A 20,506-nucleotide genomic window follows, 5' to 3' on the forward strand; every position below is an offset into this window, starting at 1 on the left:
AATGAATGACTGTGTGATGTGATTTACTGTTCTTTTATTGTAAATGATGCAGTACTGATAGCTTAGCAGGTATTACAAGACTTAAGTGATTATAGTAATAATGAGAATTGCTTTCTTAGTTACTGTTCTAATAACAATCTTTATTTTATATATATTGCTCATTTAAAAGTAACTCCACAAAGCTTTTAACAATGAAAATTTATGGGATATAATTCAGATAAAATTAACAGTAAATATTAGCATCTAAAACAATGCAACAAGAAAAACTGAATACATCCACTAATAATAACCACTTTTCCCATGTAAAGTCACAGTAGTCTAGATCTTATCCTGAAAACATAGGGTCCACTGCAATCACACACAATCATTCACTTCCACATACACACTATGGACAATTTAGAGTCACCAGTTCACCGAAAACATAACCTTTTGGCTGTGGGGGAGAAACCAGATCACTCAGATGATACCCACATGATCACAGAACATGCAAACTCTGTACAGATGTTTGAAATCAGTCTACAGGCTTTGAGGCAGCTACTCCTCAACTGTGCTGCACAAGTATACCAGAATAAAACAAAGTAAAAACAGAAAGTACTCTCAGTCATGAGAGGGAAAAGGAATAGAAAAAAAGGAGCATGCAAATATGTTATGTATAAGAAATTGTGAACAGGTCTGGATTTAAAGGTGCCCAGAACAGTTCTGACATTATGCACTTAAAAACACTTACACACACCAGCCACTTTATTAGGCATACCTTGCTAGTACTGGGTTGGACCTGCTTTTGCCTTCAGAACTGCCTTAATTCTTTGTGGCATAAATTCAACAAGGTGCTGGAAACATTCCTCAGAGATTTTGGTCCATATTGGCATGATAGCATCACACAATTGCTGCAGAATTGTTGTCTGCACATCCATGATGCGTGCTTTATTGGATTGAGATCTGGTGACTGTGGAGGCCATTTGAGTACAGTGAACTCATTGTCATGTTCCAGAAACCAGTTTGAGATGTTTTGAGCTTTGTGACATGGCGTTTTATCCTGCTGGAAGTAGCCATCAGAAGATGGGTACACTGTGGTCATAAAGGGATGGACATGGTCAGCAACAATACTCAGGTAGGCTGTGGCGTTTAAATGATGCTCAGTTGGTACTAAAGGGGCCCAAAGTGTGCCAAGAAAATATCCCCCACACCATTAAACTACTACCACCAGCCTGAACCATTGATACAACCGTTGATGGATCCTTGCTTTTATGTTTTTTACGCCAAATTCTGACCCTACCATCTGAATGTCGCAGCAGAAATCGAGACTCATGAGACCAGGCAATGTTTTTCCAATCTTCTATTGTCCAATTTTGGTGAGCCTGTGCGAATTGTAGCCTCAGTTTCCTGTTGTTAGCTGACAGGAGTGGCACCTGGCGTGGTCTTCTGCTGCTGTAGCCCTGTATCTGCTTCAAGGTTTGACGTGTTGTGCGTTCAGAGATGCTCTTCTGCATACCTCGGTTGTAGCGAATGCTTATTTGAGTTACTGTTGCCTTTCTATCAGCTCGAACCAGTCTGGCCATTCTCCTCTGACCTCTGGCATAAACAAGGCATTTTCTTCCACAGAACTGCCGCTCACTGGATATTTTCTCTTTTTCTGACCATTCTCTGTACACCCTAGAGATGGTTGGGCGTGAAAATCCCAGTAGATCAGCAGTTTCTGAAATACTTAGACCAGCCCGTCTGGCACCAGCAACCATGCCACGTTTAAAGTTACTTAAATCATCTTTTCTCCCCATTGTGATGCTCAGTTTGAACTTCAGCAGATCGTCTTGACCATGTCTACATGCCTAAATGCATTGAGATGCTGCCATGTGATTGGCCGATTAGATATTTGCGTTAACAAGCAGCTGAACAGGTGTACCTAATAAAGTGGCCGGCGAGTGTGTGTGTGTTTAAATAATAAGGTAGAAATTTTGCATAGTTGGTGAGAAAAATGGGTGCACACATTCCCTTTCTAATTTGTTTCTCGGGAAGAAATTACGTGTACTATACAAGGGAAGACTGTATTCAAGAAACAGCCAAAAATTAGCACTAACAACAAAGAAACAGGCTGTCTGTTTTATCTTAGGCCATTACTTTTTTAAAAAGAAAATGAATGTTGTTTGACATACAAAACTGAGAAATTTTTGGTGTTTTTTTTTTTCTTTTTTCTTTTAAAGTAACATCCTAGTCATTGTCAGGTAATTAACTAAAATATTTTTAACCCAAGGGGGATGCGGTGATGCAGTGGGTTGGACCGGGTCCTGCTCTCTCGTGGGTCTGGGGTTCAAGTCCCGCTTGGGGTGCCTTGCGACAGACTGGCGTCCCATCCTGGGTGTGTCCCCTCCCTCTCCAGCCTTATGCCCTGGGTTCCAGGTTAGGCTCCGACTCCCCGCGACCCCACTCGGGACAAGCGGTTTCAGATAATGTGCGTGTGTGTATATATAACCCAAATAAACAGGAGAGCAATGGTTCAAAGCATTTTCATTATGATTTATTTTCATGCTCTTGTTGTTAATTGCTATTCAGCTGGCATCTTTGTCCAAGGTGACTTGTAAAGTTATCCACTTTAAAATGATTTGCCCATCTGTACAGCAGGGTATTTGTACTGTTTCAATTCAGGGTACATATCCGATCCTGCTGACAACAGTAGGAAAATTCGAACATTAGACCTTTACAACATAAGGTGACAGTGCAAATCACTGAAGTAACTGCATTCCTTATAGGTTTTGTTGTAGTCCTTTGGCAGTAAAATCGTAAACATAACAGAAGCCATGGCATATTCTCTGGCTTTCAGTTCATTTGATGTGTATAAATGGTGGAAGATGATGTACCAGGTCATTCATTACTAGTAGTTACTTCTATTGGAGCAGTATGAGATAAATATATCCCTCTTGTTACAATAATGAAAGCTCAAGATGTTCACATTTTCTGACACGTTAGTTCGAAGCCACTTTAAATTCACTTCAAAATTTCATATCCTTGCTACTCAGGAGAATAATAATTATACTGCAAGAACTTGCACTGACAGTAGCAGCCTTAATGAGTGTAATTATATCCCCTTGAGCCTAAAAAAGTTCGTATCTATGTATGAACTTTTACGTCTTCATGATTCTCTTGGAACCGATATATGTTTGCATGCATAGGATTTTTTTACTTTGAGAGTTTTTAATACTAAAATATATAGATACTGTAAAAAAAAAAAAAATTCAGCATTATTCCATGTACTTCTTGCTGTGACTTTAGGGATAAATAATCTGGGGGCTTTTATTGAAACTGTAAAAAGAAATATGCAATAGATGTCCTTATAAAAGTATGTAGTTATTGTTTTATATAGCTGTGACATTTTTGTCATGGTGGTACAGAGGCTATCCTGAAAGTACTGGGACCAAGACAGGACCCACTCTGGGAAGGATGCCAATTGCAGGGCAGTCACACACATGCTTTCTCTCTCTCTCTCACACACACACACACACACACACACACACACACACACTAAGGGCAGTTAAGAGTCACCAATTCACCTGAAACACACATCTTCAGTTAAAAATGCTGAATAGAATTACCAGCGTTAATTCTAAAAGAATGAGAGTACACACGCACACATTTTCTGAACCGCTTGTCCCATACGGGGTCGCGGGGAACCGGAGCCTACCCGGCAACACAGGGCATAAGGCCGGAGGGGGAGGGGACACACCCAGGATGGGACGCCAGTCCGTCGCAAAATACCCCAAGCGGGACTCAAACCCCAGACCCCCTGGAGAGCAGGACGCGGTCCAACCCACTGCGCCACCACGCCCTCCAGAATCAGAATAGTTTTTTTAAATAAAACTCGGCTGAAAAGAATTCAACCGTTATTATGTCTGTTTATTGTAAGTGCAGTATTCTAACATAACCTTACTACTAAAATAATAATAATAGATAAGCAATGCCTGGTAGCAGTATCTGGTTGGTGGGTCTTGCTTTCCAAGATTCAAGGTTCAAGAGTTTATTGTCATGTGTACAGTAAACAGTTTGTTACACCATACAATGAAATTCTTACTCTGTGGATCCTCCCAGCAGCCCATGACATAAATTATAAGAACATAAGGAAAGAAAACACAAGGTGTAAATTACAAATTTACTATTAGTGCAGTCAGATTAAGGGTAGTTCTGCAGTTAAAATGGCTGTCATTGAAGAATACACACACACACACACACACACACACACACACACACACACACACACACATTTTCAGAACCGCTTGTCCCATAGGGGGTCACAGGGGACCGGAGCCTACCCGGCAACACAGGGCGTAAGGCCAGAGGGGGAGGGGACACACCCAGGACGGGACGCCAGTCCGCCGCAAGGCACCCCAAGCGGGACTCGAACCCCAGACCCACCAGACAGCAGGACTGCGGTCCAACCCACTGCACCACCGCGCCCCCTTCATTGAAGAATACGTATTAGCTATTACTTTTTCTTTATTCCAAATAAACTCTTTGGAAAATTAGCCCATTTAGTGAAGCAGCCCATTGTTTACTTTATGCACTGCAGTGGCCCAATATTTACTGAGACAGTTGAGGAAAAACCCTGAGGTATTTTTTTTCCATGTTTGAGATACAATATTTATGCACAAATGCCTTGATATCCGAGCGTCTGCATTATTTCTACAAAGTGACTGCTTGATATTGCATTTCCAAAACCATGTCATCGAAATGAAATGCTCTAAACTCTGAATTGCAAGGGCAACACAGAAAGTGGCAGCCATATACAGAACGATCACAAAAACAGCATTTAGGTACCACCTGGCCTATGAGTTTAACTTGAACCTCATATTCTAGTCAAAACAATGATAGGCCAAAGTTTTATGATTAAATTGGGATGGAGATGAGGATGATTGTATGTTTGTGCCATAAAGAGATATAGTTCATGCTCAACTTAAAAACTGTGGAGTAGCGAACTTGCCGATATGAATTGTTTTTGAGAAGTATTTAGGATGATATACCACTTCAAATCATGTGTCGAAGCATTAGTTGATGTCCCGCAATGCACTGACAGATGGCAATAGTGAATAATAAGTGCTGCCTTTAATTTTTCAAAAGAATGGAGAAGGTATCAAAGAAGTAAAGAGAAGGTGAAGAAGCTGTACATAATCCTATGGCTTCTACATCTACCAGTTTTGACCCTGTCGGTGGAGTGCTGTTTCTTCATCATCCACCTCCATGTAATACCTACAGCTTCGAGGCGATGTGCTGTTGTTGGTTGCGCTTCAAGGTAAATAAAATACAACTTCCGTTATTTTTTAAATTTCTTTTAATTATCCTTGTATTGGTTATTACTGAATTTTGTGTGCTGTGTGGGCACAGAGTAACAGAGTAGGGATTTCAGAGATGCAGGTGAACACCAACACCTTGGTCTAGCTCATTGTTGGGCTCTCTCATTTGCACGAAGTCGTAAATACTTCTGCCAGGGGACTCGAAGCACTAGAGTGTGTACACGAGTGGTTCCGGCTGAACAGGGGGCGGGGCTGTCTGCCCCCTTTCTGTCCGCAAGCTGCTGTGCCAAAAAACACAGCTGTTGCCCCCCACCCTGTGGAGCTGTCTGAGTTGCTGCCATTTGCGTTACATTTATACATTTGGCAGTTGCTTTTATCTAAGGAGACGTACAACTTGGTGTAAACAGACACATTTCTTGAAGTACAGTTAGCTACACATGGGTATCTGCATATAGAATTGATGACAAGCCCTCCCCCCATTCACTCTGTCATGTTGGACTTATAGACTGTCTCAATTAAGTCTGTAAATTAGGGACCAACTGTGTTAGTTTCTGTTAGTTTAGATCAATATAATTCTATTTTGGCACAGAAATATGGGGTATCTAGTACAAGAACCAGTATAAAATGCATTCACAAGAGTTTTTAATAATCATGGATTATATGACAAAGACAAAGGATAAAGATGAGAAATCTGTTAACCCAATGCTGGCAGAGATTATCATCATAAAGTATGAGCAAGCGCGCTGTTCCTACACACTTTACGAGAGCAGGACGCTCTTAAAAAGAGCATTGAGTACACAGAGGAAGGCAGTTCCAGAATTGCTTTTGCTCTCGGTTGCCTGCAGCAACGTCACTATTTCTATCAAAAGACTGTAGCTGACTTAATCTCTATACTCGGATCATTTGCGCAAAATGATTTCTGGTGCAAGCCATTAATCGCATCTGACAGAATTAAAATTCATTCACTCTGCATGCTTCATTTTGGCAGCAGGAAGGCAACTGATGTCACCAGCAAAATGCAATATAAGATCTATTCGTTTTCCAAGATAAAATAGGCTACAGATTGTGTATTTGAACTTTGAATTTCATTGATTTTTTGTTGATGGTTTTTGAAGTAGATATGCGATGGTTAAGTTTATGGTCAGTTGACTTGTCAGTGTTGGGTGAGCCAAATTTTTGACTCCAAAATATCCTAAGGTTCAAGCAGGCAATGCACTATAATGAGGGGAAGTAGAGGTTTGTATTGGGACCCATCATCTGCAAGTCAGTATACATGAATTTTGGGTTCAGATGGAGGTTGAAAATGGATTTCGCTTGATTTTAGCAGGCAGTCTTCAGAAGAGAACATAAATGGAAAAAGGTTTTATTTTTATTTCTTCCAGCTTTGCATCCTGGAGAAAAGTAGCTTTTCTCTTTAATCCCCATTTCTGTTTTTTCCAGTTTCTTCTACCTTACTTATCTCTAGCTTTCCTACAGCATTTTTCTCTCTACCACATTCTTTCCTTTACATTAAGATGTAAGGAATCATTTCACTGACAATGAACTAATAGTTCTCTTCTTATTGAGCTGAAGTGTTACTCTTATAATTTTAAGATGTTGCAATTAAAAGAGATGTTGTATCATGGTTGTCAAGGCATTTGTCATTAAAACAGTATCGCTTAACTGATAATTCTTATATTAATTGTGTAGTGTAAAGCCAGCTAGCTCAAAATTATTGGAGCAATGAAATGGAACAAACAGGCGTATACGCAAAACAGTGATCTCTCTAACCTGTCTGACTCGACAGCTCTCTCTTCTCCTTCCCCTTCCTATTCCCTTTTCACTGTTGACTAGAATTCAGCCACAAGGGAATAACAGCTTCCTTCACCACCTTTGCAGCATGGAAGCAGTGATCTTTCTTCTAGTTATAACTGTGTTGCTTCATGGCTTTGCTCTTCTCTGTCAACTCTGTGCTTTGCTCTCTTCTAGGAAACTACTATGGCACCCCCCGACCGGTGCACATCGGACCTGAAAGTTCCCCCATCACGTATCAGGAACACCGCAACCTACTGAGGAACTTCCGCACCCGCAGCAAGTCACTGAGCAACCTGGAGAAGGCAGCAGAGGAGGGGGAGAACAGTGAGGAGGACTCTGGCCTCTCAGGTTTGCTCACGCTTAAGGATTTAGGAGCAGTGTTTGAAAAACATATACGGACACACACACACACACACACATTTTCAGAACCGCTTGTCCCTTACGGGGTCACAGCGCCTAACCCGGCAACACAGGGCGTAAGGCCAGAGGGGGAGGGGACACACCCAGGACAGGACGCCAGTCCACCGCAAGGCACCCCAAGCGGGACTTGAACCCCAGACCCACCAGAGAGCAGGACTGCGCCACCGCACCCGTATAGGGACACTTTGAGTATAAAATAAAACACTGAGGTTAACGGTGACCTGTAGCCATTTCATTTTAATATATTCATTAAGCAGATGCCAGCCCTGGAATTAGGAGTGAACGTAAGATTGGTCCTAAACAATTAGCACAGGTCCTGAAATTCCAACAAAGAATAATGCGATAACATAGAAAATAAAATCAGCAGTGTTACATTATTTTCTCTGTATTCAAAGGAACTTCTTTTAACCTGTTGATTATTAATTCAGCTTCATCAGAAGCAACAGGTGCTGATGAGGGAGCATTTTCCTGAATGGTTTGAAGCAAGGTTTTTAGAAGATATGTTGTTATATCGCTTCAGGGGCTTCGGTTGGTGCTAGCAGTGCCGCTCCCCGTCTCTCCTCTCCCAGCCAGTCGCGGGACTCCAGTGGGGGCGACGGTAGCGCATTAGAGAATGGAGGGGGCACCAGTGGAGGAGCTGGCAGGCTGCCTGAGAACTGGGAGATGGCCTACAGTGATTCAGGAGAGCCCTATTACATTGAGTGAGTAGGACTGGAACTTGGCTTTCAATGATTTAAGGTTTTGTAATACATTGGAGCAGCAAGATTGTGGGGTTTGTTCTGTAGAACTTGCGTGTCCCATGTGTTTCATGAATGCTTGCTCAGTCTTCATTTGTGCATACATAATCAGTGCGTGTTTGAGGGTCGTTATGAGAATGAAGTACCTGGATTGTTGTGTGCAAGGCTAAAGGTGAATTGCTTGCACACCTTTCTTGACAGTGAAGACAATCATAGAAGTTTTTCCTCTGCTTTCAGTCACAAGTTAAAGACCACAAGCTGGTTGGACCCACGAGCTCAAAGCAGAGAGATTGTCAGCAAGACAGAATGTGAGCTGGCCTGTTTTACCTTGTTTTCATTATATATGAGTCCTTTTCCTGGCATATTCATATAAAATGTTAGTCTTTCAATTGCAAGCTGAGCTCAGTTCTTCTGTATCTTCCTGACAGAATTCAGGGGTGTTACAAAAACTAACAGTGTCTCTTCACTAAAGCTTCTTTTTTGTTATTCAGTGCACTTTTGTTTACTTGGAGTTAAGTTGTTTTGGAGAAAAGTACACATAAATGTAAATAAGTTGCAGTGCTACATGTTTCCCAGTAGATGTCACTGAGAGTGCTGGACTGGGGTCCGCGCGAAACGACGCTAATATACGTAGATAGAAGTACCGCAAACGCAAAGAAAACATGTAAAGATACAAGTACAGCAGCCGTTTCTTGAGAATCAGGTGTTCCCTGCTGTGCTGTGCTTTACAATAAATTCTATCACAGATATTTCATCACTTCTTTTTTGTCTGTCTTACTATTAGACTCATTTGTTAAGGTTGCATCCATTATCTCATTTTATTCAAAAACACCATTTATAATCACAATAGATTATTTTTAAATAAAAAACACTTATTTTTGTTTTCTATAACTTTGATTTTGAGTTAAACCACATCCCTCTGTGGGTCTAGCTGTAACTCTCTGTGGATATGAAATGCTCTGTGATGAGACAGTCACAAACACCTTTAAAACAATATAAACCAGGGCCCAGTACAGCGAGGAACATCTGTACTGTCACTTTATTTGTCTTAACTATGTTAGTGTTATTTGATACTTGGTCATTGTGTTAATGTGCACTGCAAGCTGTGTCTTCACCTTACGGCATTTCCCCTCAGTGCCTCCTTTCACGGATCAGCCGGGCCAGCTCAGGGGGTATTCCATCCATACGCGTCTGTCCAAGGGTCCACGCGGCTTTGGCTTCAACATTGTTGGGGGGAGCCGCCCCAGGGAGTTCCTGCAGGTGTACAGCGTGACACCAGGGGGCCCTCCTGCGCTCAACACAGGTATCAAGTGCAGTCACTGCATGTAATCCTGCTCTCACTGGGCCACAGTTTATGGAAAATTACCCACCATTGTTCATTTACTGTACAAGGGCGTACAAGGCATGTTCTGTGTAGACTGTGCTCTTCTCATTTATGCATTTGAAACTGTGTTGTTCTTTGTGCCTGGCAAATTCTAAGCAAACAGATATAAAGTAAACAAAGTACTGATATTGTGAGGACAGCATAAAGGGTATGGAAAAGAGATGTAGATGTAGGGAACATATTTTTTGTTCTTCTGTTGCCGTTTTCTTTTTAAAACTCTCCCCTCACCACCGACTCCATACACTGTTTGTCTGTGCTTGATATTGGCTAAAGGAATGGGTGCTGTAGAGAATCTCCCAATCTATCCTTAATCCCAGTGGGCCCGATGGCTCTAATCCTCCTATCAGTGATACCCGCTGACAGCACAGGCGCACGCTGATGAAGACATTACAGTTCCCTTGGAAGCACAAACTCGGATTAGCAAACACACCAAGTCCACAAAGACATGCAGGGGCACAAACATACACATGTGTAGTGCTCAGATGCAGAGGACTGTATATATATATATATATATATATATATATATATATATATATATATATATATATATATATAATACACACACACACACACACACACACACACACATTTTCAGAACCGCTTGTCCCTTACGGGGTCACGGGGAACCGGAGCCAACCCGGTAACACAGGGCGTAAGGCCGGAGGGGGAAGGGGACACACCCAGGACGGGACGCCAGTCCATCACAAGGCACCCCAAGCGGGACTCGAACCCCAGACCCACCGGAGAGTAGGACTGCGGTCCAACCCACTGCGCCACCGCACCCCCCTATATATATAATATATATATATATATATATATATGTAGTCATAGACATGTACCCAGAAACTTTTGAAAGCCAAGCTGACACACATACGCATAATATACACATAAACACTAATACTGTAGTAATTAAATTTGTGTTGAACAAAGAAGCCATTTCCCTTATTTCCATTATTTAAACGTCACGCAGTATAAACAGTTGCAGTAAATGTATAACAAACACGGACTAAGAGTAATGCATTGGTGTTTAATATGCAGCTTTATGATAGCATGTACCGTTGTAGGTATTCGTTTAAGCATTTTGCATTTACATGGCAGTTATTATTGCACCTATTGTGAGCTGTCTGGCTTGGTGGCATTCCGGCTGTTCCGTGTTGGCCCCTCTGAAGTTGATAACTGAGGCTGGTCCTTAAAGACCCTTTAAGTATCTCAGAATATTTGCTTTAACTCTGACTTAGGGAGAAATTTATTTTGTTAGCCTCACTAAGTTTAATTCGTGTGCGCTGCACATCAGGGTGCCCGTCTTCTTCTCTCTCTCTTTGTGTGCATGCAATAATAGTTCTGACAGCGCAGCTCACCGTCATATGATGATTACGAAATGGCATCATCATTTTCATGGAGTAATAGAACATGAAAGAAAAATAGCAAGTTGTTAAATACAACAGCAAAATAAATAAATAAAAGCTGTTCATTTCTTGAAGAAGGCAAAGAAGTGAGAAGTGGAGAACTATAGTCGTTTGTCATGACCTGGTGGGAGAGAGGGCAACTCGGTTTACATTCCTGCATTAACAAGGCCAACATTCTGCGATGCTAAGAATTTACAGTCTGTTTTGACTTCTGTGGCATAGGAGTTCTGGACTTAGTGAAGAATTGGGTAAAAATTTGCCCAGATCTCTATAACCAACTGCCATAAAACGAATGTCTTATTAACTGGGTGATGAGTGGGGCGGACATATATACATTCATATATACAGAGCATATAACATACATTTTAATCATGTACAAGTGATAAAACTACATTTCAAAGTATTCAAATGAACAGGAACAAATAGTCATATACATGTGACAAAAGATGTGTAGTATATTTTTATATATTGAGACATATATTAATATTTTGACTAATGAATATATAAAAACAGCAAATGATGACAACTGGCAATGTCAGTAGCAGCATTTTTGTGTCGTTGTATGAGAATGTGCTTTGTACCTTTCATTGCCTTTTGGTCTTTCTAGCGGACATCCTGGTCTATATCAATGACACCTGTGTCCTGGGAATGTCCCACAAGGAGGTGGTGGAGATGCTCAAGTCAGTCCCAGTGGGTGGCAGTGTGGATGTCGTCCTGCGGAGGGGTTATCCCATGCTCTACAACCCAGACGGCTGCCCCAAACAGCCCCAGGCAGACACCTGCGAATCGACCACCCCAACCACTGCTCAGCCACAGCAGTCGCTGCACCTCAGCCTCAATAGGAACAGGCAGCATGTGGACGGAAGCTATCCCAGCATGCAGCGGGGCTTAAGTCTTGATGCCAATGGGAATGCAGCCTCTTTTAACCCTGTAGCCCCACCCTCGTACTCGCACTCTAACGGACACCTCCCAGCCCCCTCCTCTTCCACCCGGCCGCCCACTTCTCACACGGGTGGCCCCCCTGCAGCACCTCCAGAACGGACCTCGGGCAGCAGCAGTGAGGTGACAGCAGCTGTGAGCACACACAGGTAGTGCACTCTTCTTTGTTTAGATTGTGTGAGGCATTTAAGGCTGCTCAACTTTGAAGGAAAGGGGCTGAGAATTGTTAATTTGTGTCCTTGTTTTTTTTTAAATTATAAGCACGCGAGTTCCTCAGCTTACAAACACAACTGGGACTAGAAGGCTGTTCGTAACTCATTTTGTTCGTAAATCCAAAGTCACTTCAACCCGTAACCAACAATCAGTATGTTGTCCCTGCAAACTCCAGTACTTGCTCAGTATTGAGCAGTCTCATCAGCTCAACCTTATAAACATGGGCAGCATTTATCTTGTGCATGTATTCATTTAGCTGACCATTTTTCAAAGTTACTTACAATGTTCAGCTACCGACAGTTATTTACCCATTTATACAGCTGGGTAATTTTTACCGGAGCACCATAGGGTAAGTACCTTGCTCCAGCGTACTATTGCACAGGGGGATTCAGACTTGAATCCCCTGGGTCTGAATGCAGCACCTCTAACCTCTACACTAGCTTCTGTTCTCTTATCTGTCATCCTCTCACCACATTCAGCTTTCTTTATTACATCCACTTTTGTCTCCATGGTAACAGTATTCCTGATGCTATTAGAATCACCAACACGCACAAACAAAAGTTGTAAATACTGGGAGCAAGTTGAATGACCTGGTCCAACGCACTTGTGTTTGCACTTCACTGCCATCTATTGTCAGGGCAGGTAAATGCAGGTTGCGTTTGAACTGGAACAAAGAGAAAAATGATACAATATTGTAATTAGTTGTTTTAGGAACTGTGAATTATGAACTAGTTCCTCAGATTCTGAATTTTCAACGATGCAGATCTATTTTCAGTTAATTCATTTCTACATTGCGCAAACTGTTCTTAAAATGAAGAGTGGCTTCTACTTACTGTGCAGCATTTGCTGATTTCCTGGTTTGGCTCTGAATTGACAAAATATAAGACTAGCTGTTTCTTGAATAAAGTCCTTGATGTACTTACAGTTTCATTTACATGTTTTTATTTTTTATAAATGTAAGTGAAAGAAAGAGGAATCTATTTAAGCATGGTTGTTTATTTTAAAGAAATCACTACAAAAATCACTGAAAAACAGCTCCTACAATATAAATACAATTTCAGTTATCACTTGTCCTGCAATGCAGGGTAGCAGTGACCTTGAGCTTGTCCTAGCAGCATTGGGCGTAAGGCTGAGGGCTACACCCAGATGGGACGCCAAAGTTGTTCTGTTTTCATGTAAAGAAGTGAACTTCACAAGATCACTCTCTGTGTCTTCTACTCTGCAAAGTGTGCAAATACTATGCTGGTGAAGGTGCTGTGTGGATTTACTAAGATATGTTTGATAATCTCAATTTTGCCATGAGATTAAGGCCTACTTGGGGGGGGTGCGGTGATGCAGTGGCACAGTGGGTTGGACCGGGTCCTGCTCTCTGGTGGGTCTGGGATTCGAGTCCCGTTTGGGGTCCCTTGCAACAGACTGGCGTCCTGTCCTGGGTGTGTCCCCTCCCCCTCCAGCCTTACGCCCTGTGTTGCCGGGTTAGGCCCTGGCTCCCTGCGACCCCGTATGGGACAAGCGGTTCAGGCTATGTATGTCTGTATGTATTAAGGCCTACTTTATGCTAGTGTTAATTCTATTTGCATGATGAAAGCTATTTCAGAACCGCTTGTCCCAGAGGGGGTCACGGGGAACCGGAGCCTACCCAGTAACACAGGGCGTAAGGCCAGAGGGGGAAGGGGACACACCCAGGACGGGACGCCAGTCTGCCACAAGGCACCCCAAGCGGGATTCGAACCCCAGACCTACTGGAGAGCAGGACTGTGGTCCAACCCACTGCGCCACCGCACCCCCTATATAAAAGCTATTTGTATTATTTAAATGACAGACTTAGCAGGTCCTTCTTTATAATTTATTTCTATAAAGACTCAAAAGTTCCCAGGTTCAAATCCCACTCCTGCTTTAGTACCCTTGATCAAGGTACTTACCTTGAATGCAGTAGTAGAAACTGATAAATCACTGAATTTTCTCTAGCTGTATACATGGATAAATGACTGTAAGTGGCATGACATTCTAAATTGCTTGGGAGAAACGCATCGGCAAAATTAATTCATAGTAATGATTCTAATATTGCTAATACTGTTACTGAATCTTTCATTCCAGTGGTAGTATTAGATTTACCTTAATCAATGTTTATGATTGGCTGAGATTGGCAGTATCATAGGAAGCAGGAAGTATATATATATATCAGCCTCATTACATTATTTTTGAGTCTTGATGTTCTGCTGTACCATGTAACAGCTGCTTTTTCTCTTGTACAATAACACTGGCAAGGCACACTGTGCAAAGCATCCCTATTTTTAATTGACTCAGTTTGTCTAGCAGTAGTTGTGTTCTTTATTTACAGAAACACTCTTATTTACAGAATGTTTTGTTTGTACTTTAATTCAGCTTTTTTTTTAAATAATTTCTAGGAAGCAAAAATGTGTTGTCTGGTGGCATAAAAAAAAGTGAAAAACAAATTTAGAAGTAAAAGTAACAGTGCAGCGTGAATATAGTATAATACTGTACTGCATTATTATTTTCTATTAGTATTATTTTAACATGTGAAATCTGTGGGAAAATGTAACAAATTCCAATTATACAACATAGCATTCATCCGTGTTAATCGTTTATATATTCTTACGGTTCATGTAATAAGGTATAAGGGAATTTGCGGCTTATGACAAAGTTGACTGAGGTCATTGGAATAGTACCTTGTAGTTAAAACGTTAAAAAATAGTCTTCCTCTAACTAGGTCATTGCCATAGGCACAAGAATCAGAAGCGAGGAACCCTTCCGTTTTTAAGTGAAGCTTAATGACAGTGGCATGCAGAGACGGTTTGCCAGCGTTCAACGTTTCTTAGGAAGGTGATCATTCCGATTCCGATTTTTGGTTTCTTAACCCTGATGATAATACGGCTACGTCTCCCAATATACAATATTCTGTAAGGAGATGAAACAGTGAGTCATGTTGAACGATATGTCCGCTCATTAAATTGCGTAAATCGTGTGAGCCATTTACCCCATTAGATCCATGCTGTGAGAGGCTGACAGAATGATTGGAAGAAATGTGATTGTTTGAAGGTGATCAGCTCTTCAAACTCAGCTACATGAAAAGCAGATTTCCTTCTCATAAAAAATGTGAAAAATATCTCCATAGGATTATCAAGTGCTTCCTTTGACCATTTCACTGTCATAGGAAAATTAGCCGATGACTGGTCGGTTAAAGCACTTAGAACAACACAGTGAACAGACACAATTTTATTTTCTTTATCGTTTGAGATCCCACTCTGTATAATTATGTTTACAGCGCTTAATTATGCCCTGAAGAGTGTTTCTGTTCCTCAGCCTCTGTTCGTAAGCTGCGCTGTGCCGTGTCGCCTGCGTAGTTGCGAAACAAATGAAATCACAAAACGGTTACTGTAACGACACACTTCGGCATAACTTTTCCAGTCAATTGAAATTCACGTGTGTTGAAAAAATAAATTCCCAGGGGAACACTTTCTGAATTCCCTCGAAAATGAGGCAAATACTTAATGTGTATGCGAATGAACTGAGCAAGCGTGTGTAATGTGCTGTATGTCTCTTTATCATGGGAGACGCTTTTAAATTTGCGTGCTGCGTTTGCACTGTAGAAAGGGTTAAACTTAATAGGTTTCTAAATGACCAAATGAGAAAATCGTGTGTTCGCCTACCCTCACAGGACGTCCATGACTCGGAACCACAACAACAACTCTCTCCCAGGACTACCCTCCTTGCACCTCCACACCCCTAGGTCCTCGGAGAGTGACCTTTCCACAGACGCTCTGCCCATCTCTAGACTCCCGCTACCACAGCTTGAAATGACATCCTCCGCTAGCCCAGGGGGACCAACCCAACGACCCCCTTTGCTGCAGACCTCCCTCCGAATACCTCCTTCTTCGGAAGTTCCACCCTGTGGCTTTAACGGTTGCCCCGTGAGCAGCCCCAGCGCACTGCCTTCGCCAGGGGCCACAGGTGGTGGCGGGGAGCTGGTACCCGTGGCTGTGGGAAGGAGCGAGGGCGGAGGCATGGGCTTCAGTGTGACGGCAGGGGGCCAGGGTGGCAGGCTGGCTGTGGTGAAGAGAGTGTGGGATCGCCGTCAGTGCCCTTCCCTGCAGGCTGGAGATGCCATTGTCAAGATCAATGGTGCTGATGTACAGAGTCTTAGCTTCGCTCAGGTACGCTAGGAGTCTGATGCAGGCTGATGAAGCCTGAAAAGGCTAAACCTGGATTTTAACAATCTGTTCAGTCAGTTACAACCACTTTGCGTAGAAATATCTACTGTGTGTGGGCAAGATGTATAGTATCGTTGTCTTACTTGTTGTATTATGCAGCAAGTTCACTTATTTGTTTCTCACAGTTATGGAACTTGACGCTTTCGTAAATGATTCAGTGTATTTGTCAAGTGACAGCGCCTCATTAACGTCTGTAACTAAGCGTTGCACTTCATGTTATAACATGTATAAACTGTAAAATCACATTTTCTGTCAAAAACTAGAATGTCAGGTCAAAAAGTAGGTCTGATGTCATTGCAGGCATTTTAAGCGCCTTAAAATGTGAGCAGTTCATGTGAGAAGAATTCTTTTCATACCCTTATTGCATCAGGTACAGAGAGTCCTCCAGGAACACACTAAACAAGGTGATGTAATTCTGCTGGTTTACAGAGGAGGTAAGTACCCCTGAGTGCCAACTAATACATTTAATAATTGCCTTCCCAAATTGCTTCCAACATCAGTCAAACTAGTCTGTATATCACACACTGATTAAGAAAAAAATCCTAATACAATATTGTGGAACACTTTGGATCGGCAGTAGGATTCTTTTTCAATGTATATTACCGTAGCATTTGTACTCTTATTTGATTATTGTGTTTATCCTTTAAACTGAGACGTAAAAAATCTTGAATTTTGTTAGCGCTCGTTGTTTGTCATATAAATAGCTGAAATGTAAACCAGATGTCAGCAGTAGCATGATATCGCATGTCGTATTTCACCCGTTCAGGTAATGTATTGTTAGATGTGTTGCAAGCATTATTGCGTGCATGACGTAAGTTTGTGTTTGTGTCTTTTCAGGTTCACTGCATTCCCCCATTTCCCCTAACTCTACCAAAAGAGTTGCTTCTGCCCTGTGTCCCCCTCCAGTCTCTACCACAGCTGACACCCCCTCCACTCCTTCAGATGCCCATACTGTGCCCCAAACAACCCTCACACCCCCTTCCCCCTCAATGGATGTACCCTCTTTGGTCCATAGTACTAGTTTCCTTGACTCCGTGCCTGTAACTGTCACTCTGGAGCCCAAGGACTGGCTAAGTATGGAGGAGGGAGGCACACCAGCCCCCAGGGGGGTGGTGGGCAGCCCAGAGGAGGGATGGAGTGCTGTCCTGTCAAAGACCTTGGAGGTAGAGCTGAGGAGGAATCCTGGGGAGGGCTTTGGATTCGTCCTTGCCTCCCATGATGTACACCTCAATGGCAAAAGTGAGTTCATGCTGCAGCTATTCTCTAGAGCTATCAAGTTCTGCCAGCCAGCGCCACCTTAAACCTGGCTTACGGCAGCCTTTTAATGTACACGTCTTCATGGCATAACAAGGTTGATATAATATCGGTTCCCAGTGGAAAAAAATGTCATCTAAAATTCATGTTTTTATGTTTGACAATAGCAACACCAACACATTTCTACTATTTTTAGCGAAAAGGATTATTTCTGCCCTGTCCTTTAATGTTATACTGTCATTCATTCATATGATCAATAATAGCTTGTCTCGTTGCAGAGTTGTAGTAGTGCAGAGTCTACCTCACAAGCACAGTGTGTGAGACACGGTACATGGCATACTGGACAGTGACAAAAAAATCTTCTGATAGTTTGGCTCACAGATGTTTGTGACACAGAAATAAAGTTTCCAAGAACACTGTCCGTGTCACAATTCCTCTGTGCAGCATTACAAACAACTGTCTGACACTAGGTGATCTTCTTTTGGTTGTGAAACGAAGGCTTTACTTACACTGGTGAAAGGATCTTCATGTTATTAATATTGTTTGTATGATGGTGGTGGGCTAGGTTGTGACTGTGAGGTGATGCTGCAGCTTGAAGCTAGGAGGGAGGTCCAGTCCTCACGGTTATCCCTCACCAGTCACCCTTTCTATAAATAGCACACATAAAGCACGAGCGTGACATGCACCTTGAGTCCGTCCTCATTCCTGCTCCCTGAAAGAAGCTAGTGTTTTGCTCTGATTTAAATAAAGAGTTTAAAGTTACGTCGTTTTAGGAATGTGACGGAGCTGATCAAAATCCGTATCCGTCGAATGTGGATGCAGTTTTTAATGATAATTAAAACGGAAAGTATCATTTTTACGAATCCGGATGCACATATCAATTAAAAGATAAAAAGAAACATTTATTCGGTTTCAACATAACACACAGAAGTAATTTTCTTTTTCAGCAATTCAAAAAAACCTTGGTTTATGCTCAAATTAAATGTTAGTAAGAATACACGCATTCATTTTTATTGGTATGAGTATTTCCACTTAAACTCTGAACAAGCTGCGTACGTGAATTTACACAAATCATCTTACATCATGCAAAAGGCTGCGATGATATACGTGGTATTGTCTTCCAAAGTAGGCCTAATGCATTTCACTGTGTAATCTGTATGTGAATATATCTGCAAATCATTGAATCGTGATTCCCATATAAAGGTGTATACCAGTGCATATGTAGTACTGTTCAATCATTAAGTATCACAGTATCTCTCAAGTGCGCCTGCACTTGTGGAAAGCAGCATATATAAATATAGAATAGGTTTGTAATGAGCTGCGCTGCTTTGACTGCTTTATTCCCCCACATCAAATTCATATCTGTTGAAAATCGTTGATAAAATCCAACGGATTTTGGATCTGCCAAAAACATTCGAAGTTCGACAACGTTCGAATTGAAGCTTCATCGCATCTCTAATTTTTATAGTTTTTCTAGAAAGTTTTAAAGGACCCAGATTCAGATCCCCACTCTGGCTGCAAAATGATAGCTTCACGGGTGAAAATGCTGCTGTAATGAATTTATAAGCCTGTTATGTGGGGGGGAGTATATCAATATGCCCTTATTTTTTTATTATACAGTACACTTTTATGTGAGGATTGAGTGTATATATATATATATATATATAGGGTATCGGTGTCATTGTGGGGACATTTCTCGTTGCAGAGATAAGTATACAGAAACAGATACCATACTTTTGAAACGGGGAGTGTTTGAAAATATATCGGCAAAGACGAAAAGTGCATTCTCATGCACAATTTTGGACTGACAAAACTATACAGGCTGCAGTGCACATTCTGCAGGGTCTATTTCATGAATCATATATTTCCCAGTTTCACACTTCTAGCTGACATGTGTGTGTTAGCCATGCCCCAGTTCCTGGCCACTGTACTACAGTACCCTCTCCCCTTGAGGCTGGATAGTTGCTGCATGCCTCCTTCTTATGGCAAACAGTTGGCCATCGTAACTCCAGTAAAGGAGTTAAGAATCTGCCCGGAAAAAAACACAGCAAATTTTTTTTTAGGATGGCATGGTGGCACAGTGAGTAGCGCTGCTATCTCACAGCATCTGGGTGGTGCGAGAGGACATGTGTTCAATCCCTACTCAGTCTGTGTAGAGTTTGCATGTTCTCCCTGTGTCTACATGGGTTTCCTCCAGGTGCTCTGGTTTCCTCCTGCAGTCCAAGGACATGCTGTTCAGGTTCCCCCATAGTGTGCGAGTGATAGAGAGAGTGTGTTCCACTGATGTATGAATGAGTGGCTCATTGTAAGTAGTGTCTCTAGCAGTGTAAGTCACTGCGGTGAATAAGGTGTGTGGGCTGATAGTAACACTACATAGAGTTCATTGGAAGTCACTTTGAAGAAAAGCATCTGCTAAATAAATAAATGTAAATTTACATTTAATATGAGGCTCCATACTCCCTGCTGTATTTGATTAGCCTATATTTTTTTACAGGTTTTGTTTTTAATACAGCACTTATATATAAGCTGCTATGAATATAGGTAGGGCTTCTGAAAAACATTTTATGCCGTTTTGTGTCACCAACTGAAATTATCAGCAATGACATGGGGTTTGAGGTGACTTGGTGTCCAGAGCGTAGAAGTAATTGGCTGCAAAATCATTTTAATGCAGCTCAAAGTTTGAAGTGCCAAGTGTTATTACAGCTGAAGAGGAGACCTTTTTTTTTTGCCTTCGGCTGTTTTGCGGTTGTTGTAGCGACTTAGAAAGTACTTTGGCAAAGTTATTTAATTTGAACAGTTTTGTTAAATTTTGCTAAGAGGAGATAGACTAACACTTGAAATGATTTACTAT

The 20,506-nt window shown here is 41.8% G+C and overlaps 1 protein-coding gene across 3 annotated transcripts in view; it reads left to right on the forward strand.

Annotated features, from left to right (window-relative positions):
* LOC108934829 (membrane-associated guanylate kinase, WW and PDZ domain-containing protein 1-like) overlaps positions 1–20,506 on the forward strand; it is a 62,287-nt gene that overhangs the window by 21,804 nt on the left and 19,977 nt on the right. For all 3 annotated transcript variants that reach the window (XM_018752972.2, XM_018752974.2, XM_018752975.2), the window contains exons 5-12: positions 7,245–7,418; positions 8,011–8,191; positions 8,465–8,535; positions 9,363–9,530; positions 11,625–12,105; positions 15,849–16,344; positions 16,772–16,835; positions 17,239–17,640. In XM_018752972.2, the coding sequence (XP_018608488.1) occupies positions 7,245–7,418; positions 8,011–8,191; positions 8,465–8,535; positions 9,363–9,530; positions 11,625–12,105; positions 15,849–16,344; positions 16,772–16,835; positions 17,239–17,640 (2,037 nt within the window). The remainder of the gene's footprint in view (positions 1–7,244; positions 7,419–8,010; positions 8,192–8,464; positions 8,536–9,362; positions 9,531–11,624; positions 12,106–15,848; positions 16,345–16,771; positions 16,836–17,238; positions 17,641–20,506) is intronic.

The sequence above is a fragment of the Scleropages formosus genome, chromosome 1, assembly GCF_900964775.1.
Source record: "Scleropages formosus chromosome 1, fSclFor1.1, whole genome shotgun sequence".
Lineage (NCBI taxonomy): Eukaryota > Metazoa > Chordata > Actinopteri > Osteoglossiformes > Osteoglossidae > Scleropages > Scleropages formosus.